The sequence below is a fragment of the Borostomias antarcticus genome (genome assembly GCF_949987555.1).
Source record: "Borostomias antarcticus genome assembly, chromosome: 9".
Classification (NCBI taxonomy): domain Eukaryota; kingdom Metazoa; phylum Chordata; class Actinopteri; order Stomiiformes; family Stomiidae; genus Borostomias; species Borostomias antarcticus.
In genome coordinates this window covers 1,391,129-1,404,238 of record NC_140242.1, presented here as the reverse complement: position 1 = coordinate 1,404,238, position 13,110 = coordinate 1,391,129, and the positions used below count along the sequence as shown (strand labels likewise).

Genomic DNA, 13,110 nt, shown 5'->3' with positions numbered 1-13,110 from the left:
TACAATTTATAGCAGAGTTGAAATTATTTCAAATACATAAGTCATCTGTCCAATCCAATCAATTCAGCGTCCTCTAAAACTTCTAAATTGACTGAAACTTTAAATTGCCATTTTGAATTTTGAAAATATCAGAAATGGATTCAGCATCCTCAATAATCCTCAGAACCACTCCAATATTGTAAAAATCGGCCAAGCAGTTGCTGAAATATTTGTCAATACAGGCAAGTATGCTAATTAATGCTAATTTTGCTAATTATGCAAATTGCCCAACATATGCAAGTTAGCATGCGGCAGTTTCTAAGAGCTGGGGACCCATACTGTACATTTCTAACTTAAAACCTTGGGGTACTCAACATTTCCGGGTTCACATTGCTGGCAAATCTCTCTCTCTCGTTCTCTAGTTCTCTCTCCTTCTCTCCCTCTCTCTCTCTCTCTTGCTCTCTCCCTCTCTCTCTCTCGCTCTCTCCCTCTCTCTCTCTCTCTCTCTCTCTCTCGCTCTCTCCCTCCCTCTCTCTCTCTCTCTCTCTCTCTCTCTCTCTCTCTCTCGCTCTCTCCCTCTCTCTCTCTATCTCTGTCTCTCTCTGTATGCTAATGTCCCACTGCACTCTGTGAGGTCATCCTCTGAAAAAGCTGAAATCATCTTTTTCTCTGCCAAGACAAACAGAGCAACCCCTCCCTCTTTTCTCTCTCCTTCTCTCTCCTCTTTCTCTCTTCCTCGCCCTATCTCTCTCCCCCTCTCTTTCTCTCTTCCTCGCCCTCTCTCCTACCCTCACTCTCTCTGTCCAGCCTCTCCCTCTCTTTCTCTCAGAGACTTGGAGCTGTAACCATTGAAAGCACTCAGCCAGGGAGGGCTGTCTTTTATGTTATTCAGTGAGACCAGCTAATATGAGGACACGGCTTGACCGCCAGCGGAGCATCATGTTATTATATGACTAGAATCAGAGCATAAAGTACTACATAGAGTTAACAGAGTCAGAACATACTATATAGAGTGAACAGAGTCAGAACATACTATATAGAGTTAAGAGAGTCAGAACATATTGTACTATATAGAGTTAACAGAGTCAAAACATACTATATAGAGTTAACAGAGTCAGAACATACTATATAGAGTGAACAGAGTCAGAACATACTATATAGAGTTAAGAGAGTCAGAACATATTGTACTATATAGAGTTAACAGAGTCAGAATATACTATATAGAGTTAACAGAGTCAGAACATACTATATAGAGTTAACAAAGTCAGAGCATACTTTATAGAGTTAAGAGTCAGAGCATACTATATAGAGTTAAGAGAGTCAGAACATGCTATATAGAGTTAACAGAGTCAGAACATACTATATAGAGTTAAGAGAGTCAGAACATACTATATAGAGTTAACAGAGTCAGAACATACTATATAGAGTTAACAGAGTCAGAACATATTATATAGAGTTAACAGAGTCAGAACATACTATATAGAGTTAACAGAGTCAGAACATACTATATAGAGTTAACAGAGTCAGAACATACTATATAGAGTTAACAGAGTCAGAACATGCTATATAGAGTTAACAGAGTCAGAACATACTATATAGAGTTAACAGAGTCAGAACATACTATATAGAGTTAACAGAGTCAGAACATACTATATAGAGTTAACAGAGTCAGAACATACTATATAGAGTTAACAGAGTCAGAACATACTATATAGAGTTAACAGAGTCAGAACATACTATATAGAGTTAACAGAGTCAGAACATACTATATAGAGTTAAGAGAGTCAGAACATATTGTACTATATAGAGTGAAGAGTCAGAACATACTGTACTATATAGAGTTAAGAGAGTCAGAACATACTATATAGAGTTAAGAGTCAGACCATACTATATAGACCATACTATAGAATTACCAGTCAGAGCATGCTATATACAGTTAACAATCAGAGCATACTATATGGAGTTACCAGAGTCAGAGCATACTATATAGCGTTACCGGAGTAGAGCATACTACTGTATGTAGACTTACCAGAGTCAGAGTATACCATATAGACTTACCAGAGTCAGAGCATACTATATAGAGTTGCCAGAGTCAGAGCATACTATATAGAGTTAAGAGAGTCAGAGCATACTATATAGAGTTAAGAGAGTCAGAGCATACTATATAGAGTTGCCAGAGTCAGAGCATACTATATAGAGTAAAGAGTCAGAGCATACTATATAGAGTAAAGAGTCAGAGCATACTGTATAGAGTAAAGAGTCAGAGCATACTATATAGAGTAAAGAGTCAGAGCATACTATATAGAGTAAAGAGTCAGAGCATACTATATAGAGTAAAGAGTCAGAGCATACTATATAGAGTTAAGAGTCAGAGCATACTACTGTCTATAGAGTTAAGAGTCAGAGCATACTATATAGAGTAGAGTTAACAGAGTTAAGCTGATCTTTGGTGAAGTACTGTGTGCTGACGACTACATGATAACAGCACACTGTGACTGCGGTGTGATCACCAGGAGGTGACAGTGCTGTGCATGCTCGTCACCCCCCCCCCCCCCCCTTCTGTTTCCTCCCCAGTCCGCCACCTGGAGACAACAAATCAGCTTCCAGCACTTTACCGCCCATCAAATCAAAGAACAACTTCATAGAAGCCGACAAATACTTCCTACCATTTGAACTGGCATGTCAGTCCAAATGTCCCCGCATCGTCATCACCTCGCTAGACTGCTTACAGGTCAGTCTCCGGGCAGATCAGGGCCCCACCCGTGTGTGTGGGCTCTGTGTGTGTCAACACTTTGTGTTTTTGTCCTGCATCAAAGGCATATCCATACTTATAATATCACACATTTGATAGTTTCTGGAAAAAATCAGCTTCACATCATACAATATATTGATTTGAATTTGTGTTTGTAGTTATTTTTTTATCCACATACAGTAGAAGAAAAAAATAAATCTGTAGCCTGTATGGAGTTTCTGCGGCGTGAATTGTGACTGTGATGGCGTGCGTGTGTGTTCACGGCCGAGCAGAAGCTGATTGCGTACGGACACCTGACGGGCAGCGCCCCGGACAGCACCGCCCCGGGGAAGAAGCTCATCGACCGGATCATCGAGACCATCTGTGGCTGCTTCCAGGGTCCGCAGACGGACGAGGGCGTCCAGCTCCAGATCATCAAGGTACAGCGAGGTCCACACGCTTCTGGGCGTGCGGAGGATGAGCTTAGAGTCAGTACTGGGTTATAGCTGTGTATGCTGTTCTATTCTATTTGTATTTAGCTGTGCTTGCACTTTGAATTTAGCACTAGATTAAGCTCTGAGTCGCTTTCTTAGAAAGGAGATGCACTGGTGAGTTCTGTTGAGTAGTGGTACACTTGACTACCTACGTTAAAGCTCAATGAGATAACTTTTATAGTTCAATATTCACCTTTACTTGCTATTAGTTTATGAATTGGCCTTAGCAAGACCCCAAAAATAGTTTTCGTGACATGAGACTGCATGAGATCCTGTGAATGTATTATTTTAGAGTTTCGGTGTACTGGCTAGTGCACTGGTGGGAAATCGTGTGGTGGAAGCAGTCTCGGAAGATGGTCTTCTCAACTGCACATCTGAAAACATGCGTGAAAAGGCTCATGTGTTGGGCAGCAGTCAATAAGGACATGTTTTGGCTGTCATTTAAGCATTTTCACAGACGTTAGAGCTCTGTCTGTGGGAAAAAATATTTTTTCCAGCGGATCAATCAAGAAGATCGATCTAGGAAAGCAGTTTTGTGTTGTGATATTGCTGGTGCACAGTAGGCTAGGCGCACAGCTGAGGGGAGAAAGATTCCCTTCTTCTCTCCACTATATCAGTCTTAAGTCTCCTTTTACTGCACAACAAACAGCTCCAGTAAGAGCCTAGATCTAAAATGAATGATTGGCCTGTCCTGTATAGATCACCAGGCAGGCGAGTGGTCTGAGCCCACCAGCACATCTTCACAGTGGAGCAATAAAACCACTGCTTGACTTGAAGAATCTCAGTCAACTTAAAGGGCAATGCTCGTTTTTGACAACCTGGACCTTATTTACGACATATTATAAGAAGTTTGACTCACCGAGATCACTTTGGTGTAGTTCAGAGGCATGTAGAAGAAATTTTAAATCCAGCGCGAGCCAGTATATCCATGTAATGACGGTGATCGGGGCACCGAGAATGCAGTTTCTCAAAATCTATTTTCGGCCGCTAAACGGTTGTTTTCATCAATCAGATTGGATGAATCGACAGTTGAGATTCCTCAACGCGAGGCATTGTTGTGGTTTTCAAATACGGGGTCTTTAGCCTCTGTAATATGATCTTTACACGCCTTTCCCCACTTGCTCCAGCACGCATGCGCACAGGCCAGCGCGCAGACTGGCTATTCTCCGGCTCACATTCTCTGCGCTACGATCGTTGTTGGTGCCGAGAATATTGTCGTCGTCATTCGTCAGCAACAATCCGATCGTAGCGCAGAGAATGTGAGCCGGAGAATAGCCAGTCTGCGCGCTGGCCTGTGCGCATGCGTGCTGGAGCAAGTGGGGAAAGGCGTGTAAAGATCATATTACAGACGCTAAAGACCCCGTATTTGAAAACCACAACAATGCCTCGCGTTGAGGAATCTCAACTGTCGATTCATCCAATCTGATTGATGAAAACAACCGTTTAGCGGCCGAAAATAGATTTTGAGAAACTGCATTCTCGGTGCCCCGATCACCGTCATTACATGGATATACTGGCTCGCGCTGGATTTTAAATTTCTTCTACAGGCCTCCGAACTACACCAAAGTGATCTCGGTGAGTCAAACTTCTTATAATATGTCGTAAATAAGGTCCAGGTTGTCAAAAACGAGCATTGCCCTTTAAGGGTCTCTGACTGATGACTTTCAGGGGGAAGCCCTAACATATACTAAGCAAAATACCTATTACATATACAGTATACAGTACTGTATGTATACTAAGGGAATACCTATTACATGTACAGTATATACATACTAAGAGAATACCTATTACATGTACAGTATATATATACTAAGAGAATACCTATTACATGTACAGTATATATATACTAAGGGAATACCTATTACATGTACAGTATATATATACTAAGAGAATACCTATTACATGTACAGTATATATATACTAAGGGAATACCTATTACATGTACAGTATATATATACTAAGAGAATACCTTTGCAGTATGTAAAGAGAATACATGTGCAGTATGTATATATATATATATATATATATATATATATATATATATATATATATATATATATATATATATATATACATACTAAGGGAATACCTATTACATGTACAGTATATATATACTAAGGGAATACCTATTACATGTGCAGTATATATATATATATATATACTAAGAGAATACCTATTACAGTACATGTACAGTATGCAGTTGAATGCAGGGGAGCGTTCATACACGCACATGACTTCTGCTGAGAATAACTGACGCTGATTAATGCTCTCCTGTTTGCTTCCTTATTTCGTCTTCCCTTCCTCTTTCTCTTCCTTTGTCTTCCTCTTTCCTCCGTCCGTCCCCTCTCTCTGTCCCTCCCTCTCTGTGTCCCTCCCTCTCTCTGTCCCTCCCTCTCCCTCGTCCTCCCCCCCGTCCCCAGGCCCTGCTGACGGCCATCACCTCCCAGCACATCGAGATCCACGAGGGCACGGTCCTCCAGGCCGTGCGCACCTGCTACAACATCTACCTGGCCAGCAAGAACCTCATCAACCAGACCACGGCCAAGGCCACCCTCACACAGATGCTCAACGTCATCTTCGCCCGCATGGAGAACCAGGCAGTGCGTGTCTCTCTCTCTCTCTCTCTCTCTCTCTCTCTCTCTCTCTCTCTCTCTCCCTCTCCCCCTCTCTCTCTCTCACTCTATCCCTCTCTCTCTCTCTCCCTCTCTCACACACACGCTCTTAAAGGGGAAAGAACAGGCAACTCTTCACTTGGGACCCTCAGTCAGAATGCGTAGGTCACATACTGTCAAAAGCATGTCCAAGCACATGACTGAGGGTTTATTTTCGATATATTGCTACTCCAGAGATCCGCTAGCCTGCCATGCTAATGAAGTAGCGCAATGTTTACCTTTTGACCAAAGGTTCAAGTAAGGGTGTTGCCTTCCAAAATAAGCCTGCTCTAATGTCATCTTTTTCTTTTCGACTGACACTTGTCCCCCCCCCCCTCCACCCACCTCGCTCCTTCCTTCCTTCCCTCCCTCCCTCCCCCCCTCCCTCCCTCCCTCCCTCCCTCCCTCCCTCCCTCCCTCCCTCTCTCTGGACACATAGCTTACAAATCACAAGCTATCTTGGTCTCTGGCCTCCAGAAAGCGTGACCGCCAGGTAAAGAGTGCAGAAGTGCCTTGGCTTGCCTGACCTCCACTCTGGACTTGTCTGTGTGCTCATCTGGCTCATCCATACGTGCTCGTCCGTTCCGGCTCGGTGCAGAACTGCACTCTGTGGTCTCTCCTTGCTTGCCCTGGCTTTGTTTTAGTTGCCTGCCGATCATTTCCATCTCCTCAGCACAGATTTACATCTCGGTTTGCATTCGCTCACCTGTGTGTGTTTTGTGACGTCGGTCGACAGAGCCTTTCAGCTCCGGGTGGCTGTGTCTGTCTGTGTCCACCGATGAGGGATGGAGATTGAGCAAGTGTGTGTGAGAGAGAGGGGGAGGGGAGGGGGGGAGGGAGAGGGGGGGGAGGGAGGAGATACGGTCAGACAAACTGTCCAAGACAGACAGACAGGCAGGCAGGCAGACAGGCAGGCAGGCAGGCAGGCAGGCAGGCAGGCAGGCAGACAGACAGACAGACAGGCAGACAGACAGGCAGACAGACAGACAGACAGACAGACAGACAGGCAGACAGGCAGGCAGACAGACAGACAGACAGACAGACAGGCAGGCAGGCAGACAGACAGACAGACAGACAGACAGACAGACAGACAGACAGACAGGCAGGCAGGCAGACAGACAGACAGACAGACAGACAGACAGACAGACAGACAGACAGACTGCCTGACACACTTAGCAACACTAATATTGTATTAGTACTGTATGTGTAGACCTGTGTTTGTGGCGTGATATTCCCATCTCCAGAGAGAAGAGGCTGTGTGCCATTTCAGTAATGAGCTTAGTGAGTTTGCACGCCTGCCAGTCTCTGGTTCTAGCGTGTGGTTCTAGATTCTGGTTCTAGCTGTGTGGTTCTAGATTAGGCCCCTTACTCTCCTGCTAATTTAACGCTGATTGTTTCATTTACACTTTAGAATAGGAGAATGGTATGTTTGCTAGTTCTTCAGGTCCAATTGTTATGCGTTGTTAGTCGTTGAATTAGATTAGATGGAACATTGTCTCAGATTAGGATGTGTTGTGCCGTGCATTCATTGCACAATGTAGAAAGTAGAGGTCAGTGTACGAAACGACAGCCGCATGTTAAGCTGTTACCACAGTATATGAATCATTGTTGTTTGTGTCACATTGTACATATCACCTGTGGCTTCTCCTTCCACTGCAGTCATACTTTCATAGTTTTCCATAGGCTGACTTTTTCAGTTCCTCAAACACGTTTGTGACCCACCCTACCCATCATGCACCTGCTCTAGCTTGGCTGACAGACATCCTCCGTGCTTGAAACGGATGTTTCTTCTCTAAAACTCCACGCAGTGATGCCCCATGACCTAGCTCTCTCTCTGCTATGACGGTGAAAATATCTGTGGCGTTTGTTTACAGATTGTCTCCTACTGTACACTGTTTAGTTAGCTTAGCCTGTTAGCTAATCCTGTCTACTGTAGCTAACTGTTGAGCTAGAGCTGATCTGAGGAAGACTACAGTACCACAGGTATGCAGCGTGTTAGAACTCTGTATATTGTTGATATTCAGAATATATAAATAATACCAATTCCTAACGCACTGCACGCGGACATGTTCCCATTCCGGAGTTCTGATACGGCCCGGATATTGGATATTCCTGGATCCCCAGAGCCGTTCGGGCCAGCACCAGTGCTCCAGTGCTGCGGTGTTAACACCGGCCAGTCATGACTCATCCCTCTCCCTGAAGGACGGCCTGCATGAGGAGGTTCAGCCCCCAAATACACAACAGCCCAGAAATAGAGCGCTTTTACATAAGCCAGTGTGAACCGGCTCCACGGTGCGCCACTCTGTGCTGTTTTGGAAGCTTGCCCTGCGCTGCAGTATAATGAGTTCTCGTTCACACACACACACACACACGCACGCTCACTCCGCTCGTTCGCACACCGTGCGTCGTCTGTCCGCTCCCGATGTTGAACCGAGCGAACCGGACCCCTGGTGCGCCGCCCGTCTCCTCCCATCCCAGGTCCGGGGGGGTCCGGGGGGGTCCGGTGGGGTCCGGGGGGGTCCGGGGGGGGCTGGAGGGGACGTCCGAGCCTGTTCAAGCCTGTCGTTAATAGAACGGGTGTGTGTGTGCGTTATTAACACATATTTTTTCTGTTTGTGTGTGTCTTTGTGTGTCTGTGTGTTTTGTCTGTGTGCACTTCTGATGGGCTCCGGTCGGTGTCCGTTCGCCTACTTGTCGATGCGTGTGTGGATGTGTGTGTGTGTGTGTGTGTGTGTGTGTGTGTGCGTGTGCGTGTGTGCGTTTGTGCTTGTGTGTGTGTGTGTGTGTGTGTGTGTGTGTGTGCGCACGTGTGTTTGTGCGTTTGTGCTTGTGCTTGTTTGTGTGTATGTGTGTGTGTGTGTGTGCACCTGCACCTGCATGCTTGTACCCCCCCTCCCCCTCCCCCAGCTCCAGGAGGTTAAGCAGCTGGAGAGAGAGAGACATCGGCAGCACTCCCCAGTCAGCCAGCAACAGGAGCCAGACTCCCCCTGGCTGCAGGCCCAAGCCCACCCCCCGGCCAAGCGCCTGTCCCTGGAGGCCAACGGGCCCACCGCCACGCCCTCCACCCCCTCCACGCCCTCCACCACCCCCACGCCCTCCACCCCCTCCACCCCGGCCGCACCCCAGGACGGCGAGGCGGGCGCCGGGGACCGGGGGCGGGGCCCCGTCTACGAGAGCCCGGACCCGGAGAACGGCTCGGAGTTCTGCACGGCGGAGAGCGAGCAGACGGAGGCGGACCAGGCTACGGCGGCGGCAGCGGCGGCGCTGAGTGAGTCGTGGGTCGTGGTCGTAGAGGAGATGGGTCGTGGTCGTAGCGGACGACTTGTTATACACGACAGAATAATCACGCAGCTTGTACATATCACCTGTGGCTTCTCCTTCCACTGCAGTCATACTTTCCTAGTTTTCCATAGGCTGACTTTTTCAGTTCCTTAAACACGTTTGTGACCCACCCTACCCATCATGCACCTGCTCTAGCTTGGCTGACAGACATCCTCCGTGCTTGAAACGGATGTTTCTTCTCTAAAACTCCACGCAGACTACAAATAGAGTAGATATAGTCTGAAAGGTTCCCAAACTGCCGATTTACTCTCCGTAGTCTAGCAGTCTACCGGTAGACTAGTGACTGATTGAGCATTTGAGTACGTTTCTCATGTAATGGACAAATGCCCCTGAACTCAACGATCTTGGGCATTAGCTCGTTTATATAGGCAAGGCAAGGCAAGTTTTTTTATATAGCACATTTCAGCCACAGGGCAATTCAAGGTGCTTTACATGAGACATTAAAAGCATTAAAACAAAAAGCAAGACATTATAGACATTTAAAACAAAAGGCAGGACAAATTAAAAGCATTAAAACAAAAAGCAAGTCATTATAGACATTTAAACAAAAAGCAGGACAAATAGAATACAGGAATAAAAGTTACAGTGCAGTATACTGATACACATAACTCCTCTTAGAAAGCAGTGGCAAAAAGAAAAGTCTTCAGGCTTGTTTTAAAAGAACCAAGATATAAGGCTCACCCACGCGCTCACTCTTGAGACGGCCGGTAAAGCGATGACCCGTCCAGGGGAACTGCATCTGGTAATAATAACAGCAATTAGCCTCGACCTTCACGTCTCTGTGTGCTGCTGTTTAATGTTGTGAGCTAGGAGGTATGACGGCTCATAAAGTCGTGTATTAACGACTGAATCTCCATCAAGGCAAACGAGTCGGGAGTACGGACATGAGAGAACTGCTGAGGTGGAGAGAGTTAAAAATATATTCATGGGTGGTTTTGTCTGCAGTTTTTACTTGGTGCTTTTGCAAACATACAAGCTCATTGTGTTCACCTATTTGTATGAACGTGACTCTTCTGTTGGAATTGAATGACTAATATCAACACATCCTTATTCAGGGACTCAGAGAGCGCTTCTAGACGTTTCCGCTCGTAGCATGAGATCTAGACCAATCCGGAGTAGCCAATACAATGGCACGCCAGCAGAGGGCTAGTAGAGATTGCGCCGTAAACCTAAGCATCGCTTACTTCACCGCCTGGGAGTGATTATTTAAAAATGTGTGTAAAGCTCACACACACACACACACGCTGAGCGCAGTTGTGTTTGTGTGACAGACGCGGTGCAGCGGAGCCTGGGCGAGGAGGAGGCGCCCAACTATGAGGAGAAAGCCCAGGAGATCGTCCAGAGCATCCTCCAGGAGGTGGTCAACACCGTGGCTGGAGGTGAGCTCACACGCATGGACACCGTGTGTGTTATATACATTACTACCTATAGACTACCTCTGTTGTGGGTGTCACACAGTAGCTACCTTTGTGTACACAGACATTCTCCAGGGACTCGGGTACACATGATATACACACAGTCTATACTGTACACACATGGTACTAGTATATACTGTACACACATGGTACTAGTATATACTGTACACACATGGTACTGTACCCGGGTCCCTCAACGTGTCCCCTACAGTCTGTGTACTCCTAGACATTTTTATACAGACTGGATCTGTGTATGTACATATTTAATTATATACATAATATCATATATTATGTACATATTATATTATATGTATCTATCTATCTATCTATCTATCTATCTATCTATCTATCTATCTATCTATCTATCTATCTATCTATCTATCTATCTAATCTAATCTATCTATCTGAATAAGACTTTCTTTGAGGCCTTGTAGAGAATCTTGTTCTTTCTGTCGTCACTGCTCTCACGCTGAGAGACTAAACCCCCCTCCCCCCGAAGGGCCCTGCCGGGACCCCCGTCACCTGCGCTCCGACGCCAAGGAGCCTGCGGGCGAGGCCGAGGCATCCGAGGTCCTCCGGGGCCCCGCGGAGGACGAGGGGGCGCTGGGCAGCGACGGCGAGAACGCCCACGCCAACGGCGTCCCCGGCACGCCGCTCTCCGCCGGCTTCGCTCCGTCCCTGCCCGATGACAGGCTGTCCCTCTCCTCCAACGACACTCAGGTGAGAGACGCCCGTCTGCTTTGTCGCCACAGCGCTGGCCGCTCTCCGTTCCGCGTCATGGATTCGTCTTGCTGTTTTTTCGCTCCCCGTTTGGGGGTTTGAGGCGGTAGCAGAATATGGCTTAGAAGCGGAGGTGACAAAGTGAAAGTAATTTCACTGTGTAAATAAAACATCTTTGGGCCGAATATATAGTGTGTTTTGCAGTGAGGTGCTGATACATTTTTTACCTTAATTCACCCCTGGTCCCAGCTATGCCATGAACAGTATAGTGAGTTATGTTGGTGCTGAAGCCTTGAAGCTGTGTTCAGACCCATACTGCGATGTAGAAACACAGTTTCTGTCATTATTCTCTTAGTGTGAAAAGGGTGATGAATATATCGAGGTGATGAATACCATGGCTAATCGACTCTTGTACTGAGTTTCAACATGATGGTCTTAATGGAGCTTGGTCCCTTAGACTAGGAGGGTTTCCATGGTGAGATCCAGGCTCTTCATTCATGTTTGATAAGAGTCTTCATCCGTCAAGGTTGAAAACATCTGCTACTGCCAAGCTATTCATCTCACCTCGGGTACTAACGGCTCAAATGTGACAATCAAGTAACCTGATGCGGCAGATAGTTTGCTTCACATAACCATCTGGGAACTCTACATTGGATATTGTTTGGAAAAGGGCGGGCACTTAGCAAAATACTTAGCAGATGATTGGATGAACAATCTACTGTATCAACGTCTATCAACTTCAACCACTCATCGGTGTCATCACACCTGAACCTTCCCAGCGTAGCTGTTTGCATTTAAAACTTCTTCAAAACCAACGCTGACTGGTGCGATTGTTTTCTGATCTAGCACAAACGGTTCTCTATGGAGGGTATCCTGACTGATTTGCAAGAGAAACAGAATATGAGCTCGCAAGATCAGGATGATCTCACGAGGCTAGCAATCAGGAAAGAAAGCAGAAAGAAATATTTTATGCCTGATTAAAAGTTTTTGATGTTAGACATTAACCATTTAGTGTGTGTGTGTGTGTGTGTGTGTGTGTGTGTGTGCGTGTGCGTGTGTGTGTGCGTGTGCGTGTGTTTTGCCTCAGGAATCTGGAGCCACCACGGGCCCCGCCCCGGGCGCCAAGTTCTCCCACATCCTCCAGAAAGACGCCTTCCTGGTGTTCCGCTCCCTCTGCAAGCTCTCCATGAAGCCCCTGTCTGACGGCCCGCCCGACCCCAAGTAAAACACCGACTGCTTCTGGAGCTGCTCACAGTAACACTGTAGTTAGTAACAGTAACACTGTAGTTAGTAACTAATACTGTAGTTAGTAACTAATACTGTAGTTAGTAACAGTAATACTGTAGTTAGTAACAGTAATACTGTAGTTAGTAACAGTAACACTGTAGTTAGTAACTAATACTGTAGTTAGTAACTAATACTGTAGTTAGTAACAGTAATACTGTAGTTAGTAACAGTAATACTGTAGTTAGTAACAGTAACACTGTAGTTAGTAACAGTAACACTGTAGTTAGTAACAGTAATACTGTAGTTAGTAACAGTAATACTGTAGTTAGTAACAGTAACACTGTAGTTAGTAACAGTAACACTGTAGTTAGTAACAGTAATACTGTAGTTAGTAACAGTAATACTGTAGTTAGTAACAGTAGCAATGTAGTTAGTAACAGTAACACTGTAGTTAGTAACAGTAATACTGTAGTTAGTAACACTGTAGTTAGTAACAGTAATACTGTAGTTAGTAATACTGTAGTTAGTAGCAGTAATACTAAAAAAAAAAA

The 13,110-nt window shown here is 45.7% G+C and overlaps 1 protein-coding gene across 1 annotated transcript in view; it reads left to right on the top strand.

The window, feature by feature from the left end:
* LOC311313374 (brefeldin A-inhibited guanine nucleotide-exchange protein 1-like) overlaps positions 1 to 13,110 on the top strand; it is a 77,456-nt gene that overhangs the window by 26,186 nt on the left and 38,160 nt on the right. The window contains exons 3-9 of the mRNA XM_084443498.1: positions 2,554 to 2,710; positions 3,004 to 3,150; positions 5,625 to 5,804; positions 8,763 to 9,123; positions 10,469 to 10,576; positions 11,112 to 11,332; positions 12,420 to 12,553. Coding sequence (XP_084299624.1) covers positions 2,554 to 2,710; positions 3,004 to 3,150; positions 5,625 to 5,804; positions 8,763 to 9,123; positions 10,469 to 10,576; positions 11,112 to 11,332; positions 12,420 to 12,553 — 1,308 coding nt within the window. The remainder of the gene's footprint in view (positions 1 to 2,553; positions 2,711 to 3,003; positions 3,151 to 5,624; positions 5,805 to 8,762; positions 9,124 to 10,468; positions 10,577 to 11,111; positions 11,333 to 12,419; positions 12,554 to 13,110) is intronic.